At 37.6% G+C, this 24,997-nt stretch overlaps 1 protein-coding gene across 1 annotated transcript; it reads left to right on the forward strand.

Moving 5' to 3' along the window:
- The first annotated feature begins 7,615 nt into the window (after nucleotides 1-7,615).
- On the forward strand, nucleotides 7,616-19,768 carry eci2 (enoyl-CoA delta isomerase 2). Its single transcript, XM_084103369.1, has 10 exons — nucleotides 7,616-7,766; nucleotides 8,119-8,281; nucleotides 10,104-10,202; nucleotides 13,669-13,851; nucleotides 14,679-14,748; nucleotides 14,822-14,924; nucleotides 15,022-15,142; nucleotides 15,234-15,323; nucleotides 17,323-17,466; nucleotides 18,869-19,768. Exons 1-10 carry the CDS (start codon nucleotides 7,714-7,716, stop codon nucleotides 19,022-19,024), a joined length of 1,182 nt encoding a protein of 393 aa, XP_083959495.1. The 5' UTR covers nucleotides 7,616-7,713; the 3' UTR covers nucleotides 19,025-19,768.
- The last annotated feature ends 5,229 nt before the right edge of the window (nucleotides 19,769-24,997 follow it).

Raw genomic sequence — 24,997 nt, forward strand, 5'->3', positions numbered from 1 at the left:
AAAGGCTGCTGAGCTCTTTGGATTAGAAGTCAGCTTGAAAAATACAGAAGTTCTCCATCAGTCCACACCTCGGGAAGATTGCCACCCTCCATACATCACCACTGGTAACAGTTCAACTGGCAAAGCATAGCGCTAATCCAACGTATTGACCATTTTCTTGAATCCAGGGTTGTCAACTGGGCTAGTGGGGCGCATGTCTTTAGCTAAATGATAGGCAACGGAATCAGTTTTTTTTTGTGCCTTTCCGAATTCACCAGATAGGGAGTTGCACTGTAGTGGACTGATGGAGGTGTGGACTGATGGAGAACTGTCTTTTTCAAGCTGACTTCTAATCCAAAGAGCTCAGCAGCCTTTGTCTGTTATGGAGGATGTTGAGGGGGTTGTGGATTGCTGTTTCTGTTTCTTTATTAGATTATCATAGGTCACTCTGTGTTTAATTTTCAAGTGGTTAAACAAATTCATGGTGTTCCCTTGCGTTGCAGCCACTACCATGTAGCAAATCTTGCACGTAGCATGCATGTTTCTGCTCGTCGTCGGATTCCTCTAAGCCAAACTGTTCCCAGACAACGGAGTTGGTTTTGCCTTTTTTCCTCACCAAATGCTGCTTTGGCTGCCCTCCTTCTGCCATCTTTACTCGCGCTGAGTTTTTAAATTCCAGCGGATGATATGCACAGGACTTGCCTCCCTGACTGTATAGGCTGAGAGAGTTCATGGCTTTGGGAGTTCATGGCTTTGGGAGGAGCGGATGTGCGCGTGCACGTGTCATTCAGCACACAAGACAAAATAAGAGTGTTATTGCAAAACAGAACATGACAAAATAATCGTTTTTACTCGATTGTACTATTTTGGTGATCGTTGGGAGCCAAAATCGAAATCGAAATTCAATTAATTGCACACCCCTACTTGGGATGCTTCATTTCCACTGACGCCAAGGTCTACAAAGAGACTGATAGACTGGCAAAGAATAACAGCTCATTTGGCAGACTGTACAAAAGAATTTGGAACAAGAAGCACCTGAAGAAAAGCACAAAGATGAGTGTGTATTGTTCTGTTCAGCTCAGAATCGTGGGTCATACCAACACCACCTCTTTGAGGGCTTCCACCAGTGCTGTCTCCATACCATGCTCAACATCCACTGGAATGATTTCATTACCAAAACTGAAGTCTTTGAGCAGGCGGAGGTTTACCAGCGTCGAGGCCATGCTGTTGAAGATGAAGCTGCACTGCACTGGATAGGCCACATCTCCAGGATGGAGGATTATTGTCGTCTAATATAGCGCTGACATTGATTATTAATAAAACATCACTAATAGAGCGTTTAAGTGTTTGTTGTATGGAATATTCCAGCATCAGGCTGCTCCAGATCCAGGTGTGCTGCTTTCACCCAGATGGCCAGTCAGGAGGTTGGGAAACATTGAACTGGTGACTGAGATCAGAAACTGCAGCCAAACCTGACCCAGACGCTGAGGCAAGAGCTACCTGGATATTTAGCACCTCTGCCTTCTGAGTTGGTTGCTTCTGTGTCAACAGATCAGACTCACATGAAGTGTGAGCGCGGCAGCCAGCAAAGTCCAATATAAGGAACGCCTGTCCACCTCATATAAGAGACTTGCCAAATGTCCTGCAGCTCGTGGAGTGGTTTGAAAGTCCCACTCGTTCAGCATGATCCTGGAACGGCCAGTTCCTTGCCAAGATCTCCAGAGTTTCTGTGAGGTGAACGGCTGACTGGATGAAAGCGCTGGTGCAGCTCATCCTCGCGCTGAAACACTGCGAGAGCCGTGGAGTCCTGTACCGTGACGTCAAGCTACAGAACCTACTGATTCCCACAGCTTCACATGACATCAAGCTGCTGGACTTTAGTTACAGAGACCTGCTAAAGGGCTCTGCCTACAGATCCTTTGCATTACTACAGAACACACTTCTGATGATCAACCAAAAGGGAATTTGTTTGTATTGGAACTTTTTCAGTGGATGTTTCTGGGCTTCTTGGGTTTAAGGCTACGTTCAGACTGTCAGTCCAAATCCGATTTTTGTCCAATCATTGTGGGAATTGTGCTCAGTGCAATAATACATTTAAAACATCATTTTTTTGTCATCCAAGAACTGGTAAAAAATATATAATCAATTCTGTGATTACTTGTGTTTCTACTCATGTTGTTTATCTGATTCGTTGTCCTTGTGGTTTAGGTTATGTGGGAAAAACGTCACGTCAATTGAAACAAAGAATTAGTGAACATAAGAGTTCTGTTAGAAGAAAAGATGTAAATTATCCAGTTGCGGCTCATTTTTTATCTTTGAATCACGATGTCTCTTCCTTACGTTTTTGTGGGATTGAAAAAGTGAATGTGGCATCTAGAGGGGGTGATATTGAATTGCTCTGGATTTTTATCCTTTAGACTTTATCACCTAGGGGTATGAATGATGAAGCAGTATTTAATGTGATGTTATGAAGTGCAAATATTATTTACAATTGTCTGTACCTGTCTATGATGGTGATGTGACCCTAATTATGTATTTAATCACTTAGCTTAATTGGGTGCAAATGGATCCTTACATTGATTGGTCATGTGACTATTTTAAATGTGATTGAGTTTGTAATGTTTGTATAATGCAAACATTATATGTTGTCATATATCATGAGACCGAAACGTTGCTAATAAAGAATTTTTGATACTTTTTTGCAAGTACGGATAGTGTGCGGGAGTTCTTTGTTTTTTGTTTTACTTGACCTACCTACATGGTCTTTTTTTCCCCACGCACCTATCACCTCCATTTCAAGCTACATCCATATGTGGTTTGCAATACAAATCGCATTTCTGGAAATCCGTTTCAGTCTGTCTGCTCTGATCGGATTTCGCATGGCTTATGTTACTTTCTCACGCCACGTAAAAGACGTTGTTACAGGAAACATGCTGAAAGTCGCTGCCAAAACAAGGCTGTGTTGTTGCAAAGTGCCGGACGAGCAGAAAATTACAATATGACGGAGATATATTTTGAAACCGACGGAGACGACAGCAGGAATAAAGCCACGCATCCCATCCTCCTACAGTTCTGCCGCTGCCTCATATAGTCCAATGCACGGCTACACATTTCCATGTTATAAAATTTAAATTAGACAACATCTCCATTGCAAACCCCTCCATGTTGCGGTTGTTGTTGTTTTTGGCGTATTCCTACCAACGCAACGTCATTGCCATAGAAACCAATGCAGATATTCCAGAAAACGAAAGAGCTGCATGGACACACAAATCAGATCTAAACAGTACACATCAATAATTTTAGATCAGATTCCAATCGAATACACAAATATTAGGATCTGGACTGACAGTGTGAACATAGCCTTAGGCACTCTTCAGTACGTGGTTTCATCAGCACTGATATCATGCAGGACCAGCTACTGTTTCAATGAACTTTCTTTTACGCAGTCCAGTCATGAACTGTTGTCCTTCGGGAAAAAAGAGTAGGGGTTTAACCCCACCATCCTGACCAAATTTGCCCATTGGCCTCTGTCCATCATGGCATCCTAACCATCCCCATATATACTGATTGATTTCTTCACTCTGTCTTCTCTCCACCAGTTAGCTGGTGTGTGTTGGGCGTTCTGGCGTAATATGGCTGCCGTCGCATCATCCAGGTGATGCTGCACACTGGTGGTGGTTGAGGAGATTCCCTCCTTCTATGTAAAGCGCTTTGTGTACCCAGAAAATTGCTATATAAATGTAGTGAATTTTTGGGGTGATGTTTGTGGTAGATTTTTCCCTAAACCTAACTATCTGGGGCGTCTCTAAATCGACACCCAATTGATCTTATTATCTGAGGCGTCTCCAAATCGACACCAATACCTTTATCTGGGGCGTCTACAAATCGACACCCAATTCCTTAAATTGGGGCGTCTACTAATCGACTCCCAATACCTTTATACTCTAGCTCTTGCATCTTCAGTCGACAACTGGCCGAGTTTCTTACTCTAACTAACTTGCTTCCCTAAACTAGCTCACTTCCTAAACTAGCTTCCTGCGCAGGAATAAATCGACAAACAGACCTGCAAATGTCCTTTAAATGTTTTAATCACGGCCAGGAGATCTTCCCGAGCAGTTCTCAGGGAATATCTCCCAAGAAGCAAGGCCGGAGGATCTGAGACAAATCATTGAGAATCTCACCGTAAAACACAGATACAACAGTTTTTATAGAATCGAGAAAACAAATAAGACTAACATGTCACCTTCAATATGATTGGTTCAATTGGTTCAAAAGCCCCAACCTTTTTCCTCTGTCACTGGCACAAGCAAACTCAGATTTTGTGATTACTTATCACAAGGTTTTGAGAACTAGTCATCTGTAGTTTCACTTCCCCTTTCTGTTATTTATACACACACACACACATACTCAAAGTCACAAGTTTTCCCCAAAGAGTTTGGAAACATTTAAAAGCATATGAATGTCATTCCTGCAAGAAAAACAAATGTTAGTTGAATAATTAAAGTTGATTAATTAAAATCCATCACATGCTCTACAACACCCTGTGCGGCTGTTTCCCGCTTATACCATGGTCCACAGCCAGAATTGATGTTTGCAGCGCAATATTTGACCGGAAGAGTAAAATGGCGGTTATTTCCGCCAGTTAGAACTAGCAATCTGCCCGCTTTAAATTACACACATTTTTTAAGACTATAAATTAATTATAGCACTTGTTTAAATTCATTACTGTTTGAAAGCGACTTTTAACTTGACTTTAACAATCCTTAAAAACTCGAGAGGTGTGTGTGAATTACCTTTGTCTGTTCAGAGTGAGTCTCTCTCTCTCTCTCTCTCTCTCTCTCTCTCTCTCGATTTTACCCCGTCTTTGCTGATAAATACAATGTAGCTATTTATAAAAAGTTGCGGTGCAGCATTGATAAGTTTCTGTGCGCTCACACTTCAACAAATAGTGCTTCTCCGAATCAATAAAAACAGCGCAAGCGCATTAATATAGAAGAGTGATTAAAATGACCTGGAACTAACTTACCTGTGCATTAAACGGTTTTATTGAACTCTTTCCAGGCAATCATACGAGTCTTCAGACAAACCATGGTATGAATTGATTTAGTGCTCGAATGTATAAAACTATTTCCTTTACAAAATATTTATTGGTCATATATGAGTTGTCTATCACTAGCCTATGAGGTTCCATTTGTGCCAAAATTTTGTCGACATGCTGTCCGTCTATGCTATGTGTCGTCTTCCATGTCTATGTGTCTGTTCACATGACTCAACTTTTGTCTTTGTCCACTCAACTTACTCCTGTCACCTGTCCTTGTCGTTTGACTGTGTCGTCTTGCGTGTCAATGCTGCATGTGTCATGACTTTGTGTTTTTTCATTCTGTCGTTGCTATGTGTCGTTGCTATGCGTCGTTTCCCTCTGTCGTTACTATGTGTCGTCTTCCATGTCTATGCTATGCGTCGTTACTATGCGTTGTTACTATGCGTTGTTACTATGCGACTGTCTCTCTTTTAAATGCCTATTCCACGAGTGGTAGTCTACGATTGGCTGTTTTCAAATATAACTATTATCGAAAACAAAATAACAAAATAACCCAGGCAGTCTCATCTACGAGACGTTTAGGCCTCCTCCAATACTGACAGCTGGGCTAATAGTTTGCAGGTTTGCTTAGTGGTAAACTTTTTTCATTTGACTGGTTCAACCGCCACCTGCCCGAATTTAATTAACATATTATTTCACGTCACGTCATCCGCCCGATCCGCGGTTTATCTGCATCTCTAGTGTGTGTGTGTGTGTGTGTGTGTGTGAGTTGGCTCGGCCCTCCCTCATGCAATTTAATTGGTTGACATCGCGTGTATGATTGACAGGAACAGAATGTGAGGCTGATCAGACAGTCAAAACAAGGGCTATATAGGCCTTTAGGCCTATATAATTTTTTTTTCGTTGGTCTTTGAATTAGTCAATTATTTTAAATACAATTAAAATCATTCATTATTAGCCTACATAATGATTTAATTCCTATAGGCTATATTTTTAAAAATAGAGTCGGCTCTTCAGATATGCGAGCCAGCTCCCGACGTTCACCTACAAGAGCCGGCTCTTAGATCCGGCTCATTCGCGAACGACCCATCACTAACGCATAGTAACGACGCATAGTAACGACGCATAGCATAGACATGGAAGACGACACATAGTAACGACAGAGGGAAACGACGCATAGCAACGACACATAGCAACGACAGAATGAAAAAACACACAGTCATGACACATGCAGCATTGACACGCAAGACGACACAGTCAAACGACAAGGACAGGTGACAGGAGTAAGTTGAGTGGACAAAGACAAAAGTTGAGTCATGTGAACAGACACATAGACATGGAAGACGACACACAGCATAGACAGACAGCATGTTGACAAAATTTTGGCACAAATGGAACCTCATACTAGCCTACTAACTTAGAGGTTTTGTTCCTGCAAGAGGGCAGTGCAGTGCCACTTGTAGCAGAGCCCGTCTACGGAGAGCCTTGGCACTTCCTATTAGCCCCATTGTATCGATCTTGGTTGCAGTTCCATTAGAATTCCACTGGAGGTGATCGCGGGCGAGTGCAGACTGAATGGGAGTCTATGGGGCTAGGCGGCTAAATGTGTCTCTTTCACCCGATTGCCGTTGAGAAATCTCAGATTTTATTGTAGGTTTTGCAAGTTCAACATGGGTTATAGGTCGAAAGTTGAATGAACGAGTACTTATGTCCTTTCGATTTCTTACAGGTTGAGTTGTTGTTGCCCATAACACGCTAGCATTCTGCTAATTAACGCTGATTGGTCAGTGAAGGACTGATTACGACCAGAGATACCGCTTGATGGCATCGTGGCATCCGAAGCGGGACCAGAAACAAACCAAACAAAAACTCTTCTAGCATGTGTATTTACCTGTGTCAGCTGTGTTGTCGATGCCTCGAGAGAAAAGAAAGTGCAGAGCGCAAAAGCACCAGAGTGACTGAAGGATTGCCGTAAAGCAGTATCTCTGGTCGTACGATGTGTATGACGTCATTGACATTTTAAAAGACTTTTTAAAGCAAATAAGTGACTCTAAAAAATCTAACACCCAGCAATGTGTAATTTCTTTGCAAAAAATTAAAAATTATTATTATAAATTATTAGACAAAAAATTATATCCTGAGAAAAGTGGATTTTGAGGGGTATTTCGCCATAGGCCTCCATTCATTCTGCACTCGCCTGCGAGCGCCCCCGCATGGACAGAGACGTGTTACTGCAGCCAGTCCAGAAACCGGAAGTAAGCAGAGAGTGCCAATTCTCTTCCTATTAGACATTCTCTGCTTGTAGTCTAGTTCTGCTGCCATCTAGTGTTGGTTTCAAAGACCAAATCCAGAATTATGGATTTGAGTCAAATGTCCAAACAAATGCTTGTTTTCTCTAACAGTGCAAATCCCTCTTAAATAAGAATAATATTTGTAAATTATTTCCTGCAAGCTAAAATTCAGTCAACTAATGAGGAAATATCTGGCAAACCCTCCACCCAGGAGGCGGCAGTAACTGTTTCTGAACAGATCCATTTCTGCATTTTATTTAGCGAGTGAGAAAAGCATTACGTCTGATTGGCTGATACGCGATTTAGTGGGCGGGGTCAGAAGAACTGACAGATGATTGACAGCAGCGCCGACCATCAGCTGGTTATTGTGTACATAAACTTTGATCAGTGCTCGTCAGGGTTATGGCTGCTCTGATCAAACTTGTTTCGCCGTGGAGATTTCACCGATTCGCCCGGTAAGAGCTTTATTATAGATATGATGTGTGAAACTGAGCGTTTATTTCGAGTTGCTTCAGACCCTAGACGCGTATATTATAATCTGCAGATGTAACGTAACTTATATTATTGTTATGGACATAACTGTGTACATCATCTTGTGTTATGCCATAGAAATAGTCCTGTACCTTGTGTTTACCTTGTGTTCGCTCTAACCTTCACCTACATCATGGTGTCACATCTTCACCTCTCACACACTTTACACACAGGCGCGCGCACACACTCAAATGCGCGCGCATTCATATTGGACCCTGAAGTGTAGTTCTGACTGTGCTTTGCTCAAACTGTGATATGTTTATTATGTTTGTCCAGAGCGAGTAGAGCTGCATTCATACCGTGTGTTCAGCTGCACAGCACCGCTTCAGTTATGGGAGCTTCAGTGGAAGAGTTCAACACGGCCAAAGAAAAACTGGGCACTTTGAAAAAGGATCCCGGGAATCAAGTCAAACTCAAGATCTATGCACTGTTTAAACAGGTGAGAAACTGACCAATAACGCCCTGCTCTTGACTGACATGGCTTCAGTCATGGGACAGAAAAAGGCTATATAACTAAAAAAGTATTAAACGTTTATGCATCAGAGATTCATTTTTTCAATTTCCAGTTTTTCCATTTCTCATGAAATGTGTTTCAATAAACTACTGTTCAAAGGTGTCAGTAAGATTGTTTTATTTTTTTTTATTTTTTTAGAAACTAATTATGTTATTCTGCAATGATGCATTCAAATTTATCTAAAGTGACATTTATAATGTTACAGAAAAAATATATTTCAAATAAATGCTGTTCTTATGAACTTTATATTGATCAAAGGATCCTGGAAAAAATGTGTCATGGTTTTCAAGCAGCAAAAACTTCAACATCATTAGTTCACTAAGAAAAAACTTCAACTTCACTAAAAATCATTAGTAATAATTGAGCTCCAATAATAATAATAAGGCTATTTGAACTAAGTGTATAATAGCATATTTTTTTTTTAGTGATAAATGCTATTAGCAAATAGCAATGGATTGTATTTACACTAAGTGCAAATAGCAATAGATGTTCTATTTATACAATGTAAAACTAGCAATATTTTCTTTGCAATAAGAGTAAATAGTAGTTTTATGCTATTTTTGCTCATAAACAGTGGCAAATACTATATGCACCCCAGTGTTGTTGTACATTAAAAGGTATGCAATAATAACATAGTGTAAATGATTAGATTTATTAAAATTATTAAATGGATGCAGCCTTATTGGGACAATAAATCCCTCCCTACACCAACCCTGACTGATACACACTTTATTATTAAACACACGATAGACACTTTATATCCACTTTTCGAATATTTTCTTTATTTATTTTTTCCGAAATAAATGCCTCTTCAATCTGACGTGTGATGGGAAAAAGGAGTAGAGCAAGTTCGGCAAAAGGCGGTTTTGAACTACTGTTGTTAATCAAACGTCTCCGGTCATTTTGTCAGACGTCAATGGGCGGAGTTAGTGTTAAAAAGCCACTCCGTAATAATAATTGAGCATCAAATCATCATATTAGAATGATTTCTGAAGGATCATGTGACACTGAAGACTGGAGTAATGATGCTGAAAATCCAGCTTTGATCACAGGAATAAATGACACTTTACTATATATTCACATAGAAAACAGGTATTTTACATTGTAATATTATTTCACAAAAGTACTGTTTTTACTGTATTTTTGATCAACTAAATGCAGCCTCGGTGAGCAGAAGAGATGTTTTCAAAATCATTAACAAAATGTTACCGACCCCAAACTTTTGAATTTGCTGTTGACATATCATGGTTGTGACAGAAGGTTTAAAGGGATAGTTCACCCAAAAATGAAAATGCTGTCATCATTTACTCACCCTCAAGTTGTTCCAAACCTGTATGACTTTCTTTCTTCTGCTGAACACAAAAGAAGATATTTTGAAGAAAGTCGGTAACCAAATGACTGATGGACCCCATTGATTTCCATAGTAGGAAAAAAAATACTATGGAAGTCAATGGGGACCAGCAACTGTTTAATTACCAACCTTCTTTAAAATATCTTCTTTTGTGTTCAGCAGAAGAAAGAAAGTCATACAGGTTTGGAACAACTTGATGAAGACAGAATTTTCATTTTTGGGTGAACTATCCCTTTAAGCATAATCAATGTTTATTTTCAGTGAACTTTATCTGGCTATTATCAACTTAATTGATTCCTGTAGGCATACATTTACTGAACTAAACTATTAGTAAAAGTTTTCGTTGACATCCTCTAGTTTTTCCTCATCTCTCATCTCTGTTTTGTAAATGCTCAGGCCACACAAGGACCCTGCAACAGCCCCAAACCCGGCATGCTGGACTTTGTGAACAAAGCGAAATGGGACGCATGGAAGAGTCTGGGGTCCGTGTCACAGGTGAGAGCAAACACTGCACAGCAACATTCATGAGTTCTGTCTTTTATTTTTCACTAAAGACCAAATTAAAGTTACTTGGCCCAATTTTGGATCAGCTTTTCATGTATTACTACAGGTTTAAATGTGTAATTAATTACAAAATTATTTTACTGATAATGTAAAAAAACAAAAACAGGGTTACACTTTATTGGTTACACTTTATTTTAAGGTGTCATTGTTACAGTGTACTTATATATTTAAATACTGAGTACTATTAAGCAACTACATGTACTTAATATAGGGTTAGGGTAGGATTAGGGTTTGGTTGAGTGTTGATTGCATGTAATTATGCATAATTTACTGTTATTACTATGGTAAGTACATGTAACATGCAACAAGGACACTGTAAAATAAAGTGTTACCCTTTATTTTAAGGTGATGTAGTTACATTGTACTTACTCAAATATGTACTGATTAATGTTAAAATCAACTACATGTACCTACTATAGAATTAGGATTTGGTTGAGGGTTAGTTGCTTGTAATAATGCATAATTTACTGTTATTACTATATTAAGTACTTGTAGTAACGTGTAACTACGTCACCTTAAAATAAAGTTTTACCAAAAACAGTAATAAAATTATCAAAACAGAATTATCATAAATATGTTGTATTAATTTTAATGTAACTCACATAAACACTCATAAAGAACAAGTCAATAAAAGGAGCTGTGATATTATAATGGTCTTAGTTAATAAAATTATGGATTTTTATGTGCTATGCTCGCTTTTAAAAACATTTCTATTTAATTTTGGTCAATTTTTTTCACTTAAGGACTTATTTAGTAAGATTATGCCTGAAAAGTTTTTGGATTTTTTATCATAATGTTAATTTAAAAAAATATTGTATAATATCACTTGCTGTTTTTGTATGGTTTGTATTGTATTTATATGATATTTGTATTTTTGTAATTTATTTTTTGCCATGAAAATAGCTTTTAATGCTGACATGGCACTAAATAAAACAATCTGAATCTGGTCACTTTTTATTAGCTTTTCAAAAATATTTCTATTTTTAATTTTGGTAATTTTTATCGAAAAAAAATAAAAATAATAATAATAATAAATATAGCTGCAAGCAGCAATTACCGGGGCCAAGCAGAATAAGACGACAAGACATGCCAACATGTCTGAAAGTGTCAGACCAACTGCAACAATGAGCAATTAAAGACATTTAAAGAGGATTTTAGGCGAAATGGCTGAAAAATCATGTAAAAAGTGATTCAAAATATGATTTAATGGATTGTCACTTTTGACCAAAAGGTGGCGCTGTTACGAAATTGATGTGGTGTGGTCAGAGTAAGGAGACAGTGACACATACAAAGTTTTGTGTCAATATGTCGAGGCATTGCAGATATAAAGCCTGAATAGTCATTTTGGCATCATGCCTCAACTTTGCTGCTGTGCTATACGAAAACGGTTTCATCAATTGACACGAAATCCATAACTTTTTGTCGGCACAGTCTGGAGATGATACGATTCGATTTTGGTGAAAATCGGACAAACGGTCTAGGAGGAGTTCGAAAAAGTAGGTTTTGAATGAAAATCAAGATGGCGGACAGGAAGTTTGGCCAAATAAGGAAAACTTGGTATCTATGTTCTCGGCTTGACCCAAGGAATCTATTAAGACCCGTGGCATTTCAATAGCCAGATTTATTCAAAAGTTATTAGCCTTTTTGGAAATTTTGTTATAACTTTTGACCACTAGGTGGCGCTGTCTTGAAATATTTTGGTTGCCTTCAGGGGATGGTGCTGATGACACAATCTGAGTTTCGTAATATTACACCAATGCATTTGTTTAGTATAGCATTTTATTTCACAAAACTGTATTGAAGTCAATGGGAATTTCATATTTTGTTCAATTATAGCGCCACCAAGAGGCTCAGTCCCACAATTTTTTTTACGTGTCCTCAGAGTGAGCCCATACATATGTGTGTCAATTTTGGTGAAAATATCTCAATTCGCTTCGGAGTTATAGACATTTATATGAAAAAACACGAAAAAAATGACTGACACATGACTTTGATTGGAAATTAGTACCCCTAAACATCAATATTTTCGCATTTGGGCATTGGCGTATAGCTATCGACCTATGTTTCCAAACTTCTGACGGTGGTTTCGTCTCGATCGGACTAGCGGTTTCAAAGATATAGCCAAATGTTTTTTAAGCGCTAAATCACAACGCTACACAAACCGTAAGGCGAAACCTAACATGTTTGGTATCGTAGGACTCGGCAAGGTTTCTGGAGTCTAAAAAGATGAGTCTCGTGAAAATAAGTCGACCACACCCAAAGTTATAAGCATTTGAATAAAGAAAATCACCACTAGGTGGCGCTGTTTCGAAACTTCTCACGCTCCTTCAGGACATCGTGCTGATGACCCATACCAAGATTCGTAACAATCCGTTCATGCGTTGTTAAAATACAGCATTTTAGCACAAAATTCAAAATGGCCGACAGTCAAAATGGCCGATGTGGTAAAATTGGATATCAGTCGACTCGGCATGTCGCCCTGAATCTAACGAGACCAATTTTATGATTTTTGGACAAACTGTTCAGAAGTTATAAGCAAAAATAGCCATTTTTCATATCTCCGGACCAGTAGGTGGCGCTGCGCCGAAACGCAGCATGTAGCCTCAGGTCATGCTTGTGATGACATGTACCAAGATTGGTCTGAATACGAGAAACCGTTGCGGAGATACAGCCTCACGACTGTTTTTGTAGGCGCTACGTAAAATTTGTTCGTGGGTTTATCGAAAACGGTTTGACGAATCAATTTGAATTCCATAACTTTTGGTCAGCACTGCCTGAAGATGATCTGGTTCAATTTTCGTGCAAATCGGACAAACCGTCTAAGACGAGTTCGAAAAAGTAGGTTTTTCGAAAAATTCAAAATGGCGGCCATATTTATATGACGGAAAATGACGTCATAGGGTTCAAAAAAGAATTTTGCTGATTGGCCTTACGGTTCAAAAGTTATTAACAAAATAAAAGTGAAACTTTGGACAGGTGGTGGCGCTAGAGGGAATGACTTAGCAACACCAAAATTGGTGTATTTAATGTTGGAACTGACCTCTATCAGAATGTCAAACCAAAACAACTTTCCCGCAATCGGTTCTATGGGCTGCCATAGACTCCCAGTCGGAAGAAGGAAGAATAATAATAAGAACGGGAACAGATACAATAGGTGCCTACGCACCTTCGGTGCTTGGCCCCTAATAATAATATATATATATATATATATATATTTATATACATACACACACACACACACACACACACACGTCTATTTCTTTAATGTTGGTCAGGGGACAAGGTTCAGGCTTGTACCTGATAGCCCTGCAGACCTCTAAATAAAGCCTGTGCATGTATAAAAGCCTGTGAATGTGAACCGCTTCATCATGTGATCCTCGTGTGCTTCATGTGTCAGGAGGAGGCCAGGCAGCAGTACGTGGATCTCATCAAGTCTCTGGTGGGATCAGAAGCTCCTGCAGTGGCGGCTCAGACGACCGGGAGCTCGAAGGCCTTCCAGACCCTGCTGGTCACCACAGAGAACAACATCACCACCATACGCCTCAACAGACCCGAGAAGAAAAACGCCATCACTGTAGAGGTCACAACACACCCATCGCTTTGGATCATAATACAAATTTTTTACATTTTCAGGGTTTCAAACTAATATCATATTATACATCAATAATTGACTGAAGAATGCAACGATTGACCAATCAAAAGTATTCCAGAGAGTCGTGTAATAATGACATTTTAACATTACTAAAATATTAAATTTACCATTTACTATTGTCATTAGCTTAGCAGTGTTATTTTAATATTATTGAGATACTATTTTTGTTTTTATTAATATTTTGTTTTGATTTGAATTAAAATGTTAGTAATTTTGTCTATGTAGCTTTTATTCATTTTTGTTTTAGTTATTTTAGTAGATCAAGTTAAACTAAATGAGAATAAGAAATGTTGATGCAACTAGCTAAAATAAATATTTTATTTTATTTAAGTTTATTTTATCACAAAAAATGTTTTAGTTAACTATAATAACCCTGATGGTTAGCAGTGTTATTTTGCTATATCTGTATACTATTGTAGTATTTATTAATATTTTAATTAATTAAGCATTTTAATTTTTCATTAAAATTTTAGTTTAAGTTTTGGCAATTATGTTATATGCTTCTTTTTTTTAGTATTTCTATTTAGCTTTATTTTTATTTCAGTATTAATTTTAGTACTTCGGGGTAAACTTTTATTTCAGTTAAAATAAAGGTAGGCAGCATTTCTAAGTTTTTTTTACTTATATTTGTTGTATTCCAGCTTAATTTTAATTAACAAAATATTTTTTCTGGTTTTAGTCAACAGTAACAACACTGATGCTTAGACATTTTTATAAATAAAAAAAAACCTTTTTTTTTTTTTTGCACTCTGTAGATGTACAATGAGCTGATTGAAGCTTTGGATCTTGCTGGAAAAGACGATTCTGTCATTACAGTGATAACAGGTGAGGTACTCTGCTTTACCCTTCGAACAGTCCTCATGAGATCATTCTCACCCTCCTCTCATTGATTCTGAAGGTAATGGGGATTATTACTGCAGTGGAAACGACCTGAACAACTTCACAAAGATCCCTGAGGGTGGAGTGGAGGATCTGGCTAAACAATCTGGGGAGTTGCTGAGGTAAAGTCTTTTTTTTTTTTTGGAAATTGAAACCAGTTTATACTCCTTTTTAGCTTGAGGGATGTCATGATGGACACGTGTGCTTGTGTTGTTTTAGGAGGTACGTGAATGCCTACATTGAATTCCCCAAACCTCTGATTGGAGTGATAAACGGACCGGCGGTGGGTGTATCGGTCACCCTGTTGGGACTTTTTGATGTTGTTTATGCCACAGAGAGGGTGAGCTGCTTTCCGTCAGTATATCAATGATGTCTGTCTGTTTAACAGTATCTATATATCTATCTGTATTTTGGCTGTGTTTTGTTTGTAGGCGACGTTTCACACACCCTTCAGTCAGTTGGGTCAGAGTCCGGAGGGCTGCTCTTCATATCTGTTCCCCAAAATTATGGGCACAGCAAAGGTATGCATATCCACACAAAGAAAACTTGAGATTAATCGGTTGACTACTAAAAATATTGTGATAATAATTGCATTTCATTATTTTAATCAACTAACAGCACAGCACTGATGTACATAGGGCTGCATGATTTGGGGGAAAATGTGATTGCAATTTTTCTGATAAAAACTGCATTTGCGATTTTAAAATGCAGAGTGAAACAAAGCTCCAGATTCGTTGGGCTTGTTTGTAGGGCTACAAAATTTGGCAAATATGTTATGATTATTATGACTATAATATTATTAAATAAAATAAACAAAATAAGAAATATTTGTGTATTTTAACTTTTAATTGTAATAGGGCTGTAATCTCCCAGTCGATTAGTCGATTATTTGGTCTATACGTTCTGGCTCGACCAAAATTCTGATTGGTCGATTTTTTGCCGCGTTCATTTCATCAGTTTTGCCGCGTTCATTTCATCAGGTGGAAAGCACTAATTGCTAATGGGGGTGTTTTCAGAGCACCCCTGTTTCACAGGTAACAGTCTGTCTTCAGAACACCCCCCTTGTTTTCACTTCTTTTGGATTAGCCCAACCCACTGGAGAAGAGAGACAGATTGAAGAAAGTAGGTTACTAGAAGGTTTGCTGAATATTATTTATTTAATTGTGAGAGCGTTCAATTCATAGTCAGTCAGTCCTCTTCTACCATGTCAACAAAGACATCGGCAGTGTGGCAGCATTTTTCTAAAAGTTAATAGTCTATTCGTGTCTCAGCCGCGAAGCTGAGCTCCACAGAGCGGCTGAAATGACAGTGTCTGTCAGTTATTATAATACATATGACAAAAACAATTGTCTAAATTATGTTGCATATTCCTCAAAAGTTCTTGTGTGATATCACTAGTTGACAACATAGTACTATTTTCGGAAATCATAGGCTCTGATATTGCGCAGGTGCACGTGATGCAACGCTGTCAGAGCCGACAGACTCGTGTGTCAGACTCATTTCAGTGCAAAATAATTAGGTCAAAAACGATTTAATATATTTAATATACTGCAAATAGCCTACTAGTTTTTTATGTTTATTTATAATTCATTTAGGCGGACAACAAGGCTACCAAGTACTGCGCACAGTGTGCAGCTAATTAATTTAACGTTTTTTTTCCTAGCGTCGAAAATTTCAGGACTTCAGTCGACCAAGATTTTCTTTGGTTGATTACAGCCCTAAATTGTAAACCATTTTTATTTATTTATAATAATAATAATAATAAGCACAACTGTAAATCTAAAATACTAATACTTATGGGTGTTTCCAGGTTTATTTATTCTATTCCAGGTTTTTTGGAATCGACTCCTACTCCCGTCAAAACAATCAGGAATAATACAAGAGTTCAGTCATTAATTAATTAATTTTTCACCTGACACAAAGCCTTATTAAAACAACACACTTTTAGCGTGACTGTCCAATTTAGCGATGACTTGAATGAATAGCTATCAACGTTGCTGCCTGCGTGCCGATAACCAATTTTAAAGTCACAAAAAACAGCCGTGGTCGAATATTATGTCAGAATTAAATAAACAAGAAAAAAGGTATTCTTTAATGACTTCATCTTATTATAATGGTCAGGTGACGGTGCTAAACACACATTATCATTATGTCTTAAAAGGTGCTTGGACAGGAAAGTTAAAGATACTAAAAATTAATACAGTACACACAGCTGGCATGGAGGTATGCATAATTACAAACTAAAGTCAGTATGACTGTTATCTGTTTCTAAAGTAAGCTACATGTAGGATAAATGTATATGACAAAGTTTCAGCGACAGCTCTCTGATGTAATACGTCAGTGTCCGAATTCCTCGCTTCGTTTCGTTCACTCGTTGCTTATATAGTGCACTCAACTGTCATGCACTATATAGGGATTAGAGAATCAGTAAACAAGTGAGTGATTTCGGACACAGCAACAGAAATGACACACTTCTCTACAGTTTTCTGTATGACTGTCCTCTGTGTCCTTTCTTTCCAGGCTAGCGAGATGCTGTTGTTTAATAAGAAGCTGACGGCCACACAGGCCTGTGAAGTGGGTCTGGTGACTGAGGTCTTTCCTGAAAGCTCCTTCCAGAGCGAAGTGTGGGCCAGACTGAAGGCCTACGCCAAACTGCCCAAGAACGTGAGTGCTCAGACTGCTTCATATGTGATATAGGGTACAACGGGGCTAAAGGAGCACCGGGGTAAAAGACGCCTTTGATTTTATTTTCCTCTAAACCACAAAATGGCCACAGCACTTTCCAAAACATCCGCTTTTCAAGATGCACGTGGAAATTTGTCTGATCCTTGATGTGATCGCGGACAACAGTGCAAAGTTGATTCTGTGCTAATTTAATCTAATATTTGATGCTTTTTAAAATGTTGTCGATTTTTGTAGAATCAATAAAATCATTGAATATATTTAGAAACAAAGATCTTCTTAATTATTGTTCAAGGTAATGAAAGCAACGGTTTTTCAATAACGGAAGAATATGTAAAGTATGGTATTTGGGGTAAAAGGCACCCCTGTTGTCGGGGCAAAAGGCACAATAATTAACATGATAATAAACAGCTGGCTGACTTTCCATTTGTTGAGTCAACAACATAGGTGGGCATTAGGCAAACGTGTTACCCAGTGACGTGTAGCCGTCACGGAAGTGGGATTCGAATTCCTGATGACTTGTTTAGGCTGTTCAGTGTCGATTCTTTCTTTTGAGAAACAATAACTTTATTTATCGCATGCGCTTTCGTCTTCAGAACTTTGCAGATAGCTGAATTACACATTGCATGAAAGGGAATATTCGAAAAAGCATAATAGGGGCACTTTGAAAATGATCTGAAAATCTACAGAGAGGTTTGGAAATTTGAGTCTGGAAAGTATGGAATTTTGAAATGGAAAATGTGTAGGAACCCTGTGACATGGTTAGATTCAGGTGGTAAATGTCATATATTAAATCATTATAATATGATAAATTATATTAATCATATATATATATATATATATACATATATATATATATATATATATTTATTTATTTATTTAAAAATTATGGGATCTCCTTCAATGGTTTCAGAATCTTTACTTTTTTAAGTAGTTTTGTTTCTATATTTTGTTTCTATATAACCCATGTGCAGTTTTATTAAATACAAACGTGAACTAAACTTTAAACATGAAATCAACATGAACATAAACCTGGACTTGACTTAAACTCACCGAACAGTGGTAACGGGGACAATTACTAGACAAGAGACCAATGAAACATTTCACACAAAATCTGTTGCTCCATCTATGTTCAATACAAACACAGATTCTTTTTTCTGCAATCAGACACTATGGGAGTAGTGAAAGCAAAACATTTTATGGTGTGCCTTTAGACCTGTTGTACCCTACTAGTGTTAAAAAATGACTATTATCATTCTCCAGTAAAAGGATCGTGTTGGATGAAAACAAAATTTGATCAAAAAGGCAATACATTTCACTTGTGTTATAAACACTGTAGTCACATGTCTGCGCTCATCATGGTCATCTTCTCGCACCCCTTCAGTCTCTGGCTCTGTCGAAGCAGCTGATCCGCGGGATGGAGAAAGAGAAACTTCACGCTGTGAACGACGCAGAGGTGGAGAGACTGGTGGAGCGCTGGCTCTCAGATGAATGCATGCAGGCCATCATGACATTCTTCCAGGCCAAGTCCAAACTTTGAGGAGAGCCGCTCAATGAGGAGAATACAGCCTATCCAGGAGTTTTTACTGTTATTCCGACATGCTGCAAATAACAGGAAGGCTAGCCAACTAATCTAAACATTGTTCGTTGTCCAAAATTGCATAGGATTTGTTACTGTTGGATGATGTATTCATCATGAGACATTTTTAGTCATTCTGTCATATCATTTGAACTAGAAGACCATGTAATATACAGTACCGCCTGTTTCATTTACTGTACCACCGGATGTGCACTTAGTAGGTTGTAACAGTCAGTGCCTTACTAAGGTGAATTAATTTGTATAAAATAGTCACACTTTATATTACGTGGCCTACTGTGTACTAACATTAAATAAAAAAACATGTATTTACTGTGTAAAAGATTAAAGGAAATTTTCTAGGAAGATTCATACATTTATTGCTAATGAAAAGGGTTTAGTGTAAGTATGGTTGACATGTTAATTAAATGCAGGTACTTTAATTGTAATTACAGTGCACCAACATTATGTGCATAAGTAGTACATTGTATGTATCAAATGGTTAAGTACATAGTAGTTAATGCCACCCATTACAAAGCGTGACTGTATTCTTTTATCTGAGGGCCAAAATTCAGTACTAATACTGTATGTTCCATTTCAGATGTATGAATACATTCAATACTTTCTATAGTCTCTGACATTACATTTTATTTTTTATCAATATACTTAATAAATAAATGTGATACAATATCACGTTTTTTAGACATGCACCATATTGTTTATTTGAAATACCAAGTAGATGCAATGGTACTGTATATGACTTTTATAATCAACAACTACAATAGTATTACCATCTGATACCAGCATCACTTATGCTGGACCTCACACTGGAACTGCTGGTCATTGCACAGTGAATCCAGCAGATGGCAGATCACACCCATTAAAGGTCGGGGTTGTTTCTTTAAGGAATTGCTTATAATTAGTTCACCCAAAGATTTTGTCATACTCACCCTCAAGTTGTTCCAAACCTGTATGAGTTTCTTTCTTCTGATGAACACAAACAATGTTTTAAATGTTGGTTATCAGATGACACTCATTGACTTCCATAGTAGAAAAAAAAAAAAAATACTGGATGTCAATGTGTGCCTTCAACTGTTCGATTACCAACATTTTTTCTTTTATGTTCAACAGAAAACTTGTACAGGTTTGGAGGTGAGTAAGTAATAGGCCTAACACATTTTTGGGGGTAAACCATGCCTTAAATATTGTTTTCAAGTGCGTTTTGTATATTAAAAATAATTTGTCAGTTTTAGATGCTGTATTCATATTAATCTAGCTGGGCACGTCATAGCCTACACGTTGAATGAAAACGGGTGAAACACCGTCGTGTTGTTCTCAGCTAACACTGTGCTCTTTAAACAGGTAAGATGATGAAGATACACACACTTTGCATCTTCTCCCGCATAGTTTGCCTGACCGATAGCGAAAACCCATGTCTAGTTTTGTTATGGTCATGGAAAGTGACGCCCCGTCTGAAAGGTTAGAAACACTTTATCATCACAGACAGTGGGCACAACTTAACTCTCTGGAGTTTGTGGGCATTGATTTGTCTATGTTAGGGTTCACTGACTCATGCAATATGTCACTGGAGATTATGAATGGCATGAACACATAACTCCACAGATTTCCCACACCGTCTCGGTCTGTGTTTGGAAAGAGCAACGGGGCGCGTGCCACGTCATTCGGTCGATATGGTCTGGGAGAGCGAGGCACAACCTATAACGCTTTTTGACTTTCTCACAAAAAAAAAAAAAGAAGCCCTATCACAACATGCAACTTGTCAAGTGACTTTTTTCCCCTGTATGGAAAGAGTAATTCAAAATAAATACAGTAGCCTAGGCTAGTCAACATTTGAAGTGGATTAAAAAAGTTCATCAAAGTTGCACTGTAAAAAAATATCATGATTTTAATGGTAAAAGACGGTAAAAATGCAACGGTAGAAAACTGTTAATTGATTAACAGAAATATGGTGAATAACTGTGATAGATGTAACCGTTCATTTCATGTAATTTTACAGTTTTTGGAAGTGAAAAAGTCATTAAAATTTACAGTGAAAAAACGTAAATTGATCGGTAAATTAACATTATATCGGATTATGTAATAAAAACATTTTACTGTAAATTTAACTTAAATCTGTAAAATCTAAAATGTGGCTACCGTATTTTTTACGGTAAATTTCTGGCAACCACAGCTGCCAGTTTTATACCGTAAATTTAACAGATTTTTTTTTACAGTGTGTCCTAAAACAAGAACGGGTATTGTTCAAAATCCATGTATGACTGATGGAAGGTTTTGATCCACTTCAAATGTTGACTACTGTATATGAGGAGCAAAGACAGACACCTCGCTGATAGAGAAGACAGAGCAGTTTACCATTGATATAAATCTATGTCTCAGATTTCAATTTCTTTCAATTTTATTACGAAATTCAAACAATAAATGCGGTTTTGTGGCTCTTAATAGAGAGAGGCTCTTTAATCGGCATCTCTTCCTCTTTACTATAGTTTATAGCACAAAATAAACATGAATGAACTTCAGAATAGTGAAAGAAACAGTACAATTTATTGAAATGTTTCATGTCTCATATAGACTAATCACTCACTCAGTTTCAACCGCGGAAAGACATCAGTAAAACAGTTTGTAAAGAATGTCAAAATAAAAAGTACATTCACTTATATCACTAAAAATGTATTATTATAATGTTATTTTTTTGTATAAAAACTGCCTTATATGCAATTGTACAGATCTGTTGTTATTTTTTACTTTTAATATTATTGTACAGCTGACATGGTTCCCTGTAGGCTACAGCATTCAGAGAGATTTGTTTTCCTTGTGAAAAAATAACATGTAGTGTAGCTGATAAGTATATCACAATGAATCAACAGTTGGCAAAAGTTAGCAGCCCTGCAATTGTATTTTGGTTATATTCAAATTAACAGACAATGAAATGGCATGTTCGCTACATAATATGTTGATGCAATGGAAAAAGATATTTGCATTCTGGTATTGAACTGTACAATGAACTTCTTCTACGTGAGATGTGTGGCGTCAAAGTGGCCAAACCTAAATCTGAAAGTTGATCTAGAAACGATGTTATTTATCAGTGACCAGATAGAGTAAATGCATGATGCTACATTTCCATCTCTCTTTTTATTGCAAAAATTGTTAATGTAATTGTTTTAATTGTTTAGATTATAGCCAAGACTTGTCTAAAATACTAACCGAATGCATTAAGTATAAATTAATTAACATTTTAATAACAAATCACTCATGCACTGTATAGACCTAAAAATGACCAGCTTTGTTTTTTAAGGCCATTTATGTGTATGGTTCTCAAAGTAGATGAAATTAACTTTAGCAGATATAGTTTAATGGAACGATAACATTTTTGGTAACACTTTACAATAAGTTAGTTATAGTTTCATTAGTTAACGTTAGCTAATGCATCAGCTAACATTAACAATGAGCAACACATTTGTTACTGTATTTGTTAATCTTTGTTAATGTTTGTTAGTTAATAAAAATACAACTGTTCATTGTTAGCTCATGTTAGCTAAGGTCCATTAAACAATATTAACATAACATATATTATACAACTTTCATAATTATCTATTAGTAAATGTTGAAATTAACATCAACTAAGATTAATAAATGCTTATATGATGTGTTATTCAGTGTTAGTTCATGTTAGCTAATGTAGTTAACTAATTCCAACAAGGCTGTATTTGTTAACAAGTGTTACAAAAATATATGACATGGATAGTTCACACAAGAACCTACAGTATTTTGAAAAGTGTGTGTGTGTGTGTGTGTGTGTGTGTGTTTGTCCATACAATAAAAGTAAATTGTGTCAAATGTTGTTTATACTGATATTTAAAAAATATCTACTTTGTTGTTCCACAGATGAAAGCAAGTCAAGTTTGGAATGATATGAGGGTGAGTACATGATTTTTGTGTGAACTATCACTTTAACCACAAATATTGATACTGTCATCTCATATGCATATGCAAACATTTCATCCATTAAAACGGCAGGATGAGAATGTCTGTCCATAGGTGAAGCATGGCATTGTTTTTGTTCTTGCAATTATTTTTAATGAGTTAAAGAATATGATTTTTCCTGTATATAGCAGAACTGACCTCCTTTGCGACCCATCTGAAAGCCTTCAGAATCTGACAGCAGGTCCAAGCTGTGGTGCTGTGGTTAGCACACGTGTTGAACTGTGGTTCTCTCATGGGAACATGGGTTTGAATCCGGCATGCATCACCTTCCTGTCACTCTATCCATAAAAAGGCAGTAAATGCCCATAAATATAATTTTTTTTTAAAAAGCCCTGACAGCGGGTAGATCCTCACACTGCGTTCCCAGTTGAAATCGTGTCTCTCTGCTCGTAAAACACTGGGCAAAACTGAGCCCACACCGCTTTCCTCTCACTTTTTGACAAATAGCAGTTAAAAATGCATGAATGAGTGTACCTGCTCACGTGTGGAATCTCCCACAGGAAAAGGCCTACAGTTGCCCTAATGTGCATATGATCCTGTGGAAACTCGAGCAAAACGGGAGATGATTGCCTTCAAGCTGAAGGAAAAACTCTCCAGAGTGAAGGTCTAACCTCACAGCTGAGGACAAAGAAATGCTACGCTGAGCTTTGGATTTCAGCCTGTGCCCGAGTTTTAGTGAGACGGTCCAATTTGAAAATCCCACAAGGCAGTTCTCTCCAAATTTTAAAAGTATGGCTTCTCTTAAAGACGAATGTTTCGAGTTATGTGCTAATATGTCTCCTCTGAAGACTACTTATGTCACCTGTGGCAGAATCCATAATTCACTTTCCAGCTAAACGTATACATTAGGTATCTTTTGGGCTGTCCTACAGAGACTGTAAAAAAGGACATTTCCAAGTCTCGTAAAGCTGCAGGTTATGATTTAAAGGCAATCTTCTTCCAAACCCATGGGTGGGTTTCTCTGGTCTGTGCGCTTTCTGTCTTTTTCACCATCGTATTCTCACGTCCATTGTCAGGATGTTCACTCCTCATGCTTCTGCAAATATCAACTCCAGGGGCAAGAATAGGATACACCTTATACAAACACAGGAATCCCACCAGGTGTTGGGAGAGTGGAACGGCAAAACACATCCATCACAGAGCTCCAGTATTGGCAGGATTGAGCGCTGACTCATGGCTTAGGCCAGTGTTTGTCTAGCTGGGGTTGAGATCTTCAACACACTGGAGGAAACCTTCATCATTTGGAGGAAACAATCCATATTTAATCATCACGTCGCTCCAAACCCATATTATTTTCCTCCTTTTGTAGAACAAAAAACAAGTTTTGAAAAATGTTTCTTCCATACAGACAGTGAAAGTAAATTAACTCCAAAATCTCACGTGTGCTAAATCACGTTTTTGACTTGAAGGCCCTTCATATAGGCATATAGATATTTTCAGCTTTAATTATGATTAATCTATTTCACTAACAGAAACTGGGTGTGTTGATATATTACAGTTTTTTTTTTCAAATGCTTACACATTTTCAAAACTTTTCCTCTTTTTTTTCAAAACATAAAATGCAAAATTCCTTACATCTCTTGCAAAATGAAGCACCTTGGGTAAGGGCTAGAGGTAGGGCTCCCTGTCATGAGCTGTGATTGGTCCGTCTTTCGGACAGACGTGGTGTAATTGGTGCTTGCATAGTCTATCATGCCTGGGGCGTTTCCCATAGAGATACCTCGCTCTGTTCTCAGAGAACCGGGTTTACGCAAGTAACCTAACAGTTTAATGCACTGGATTATCAAATACGGAAGAAAGCACGTAGAGAACGCTACTTTTGTAATTGTTTTGAAAGCCATTCGCTGTACTCCTGAATAAAACTTCAGTGAGAGAAATATTCTGTTTTGTCATCAGTAAGACATTAAAAATCTTTTAATTGTATTTAAAACACGA

This window comes from Abramis brama, assembly GCF_963993115.1.
Source record: "Abramis brama genome assembly, chromosome: 24".
NCBI lineage: Eukaryota > Metazoa > Chordata > Actinopteri > Cypriniformes > Leuciscidae > Abramis > Abramis brama.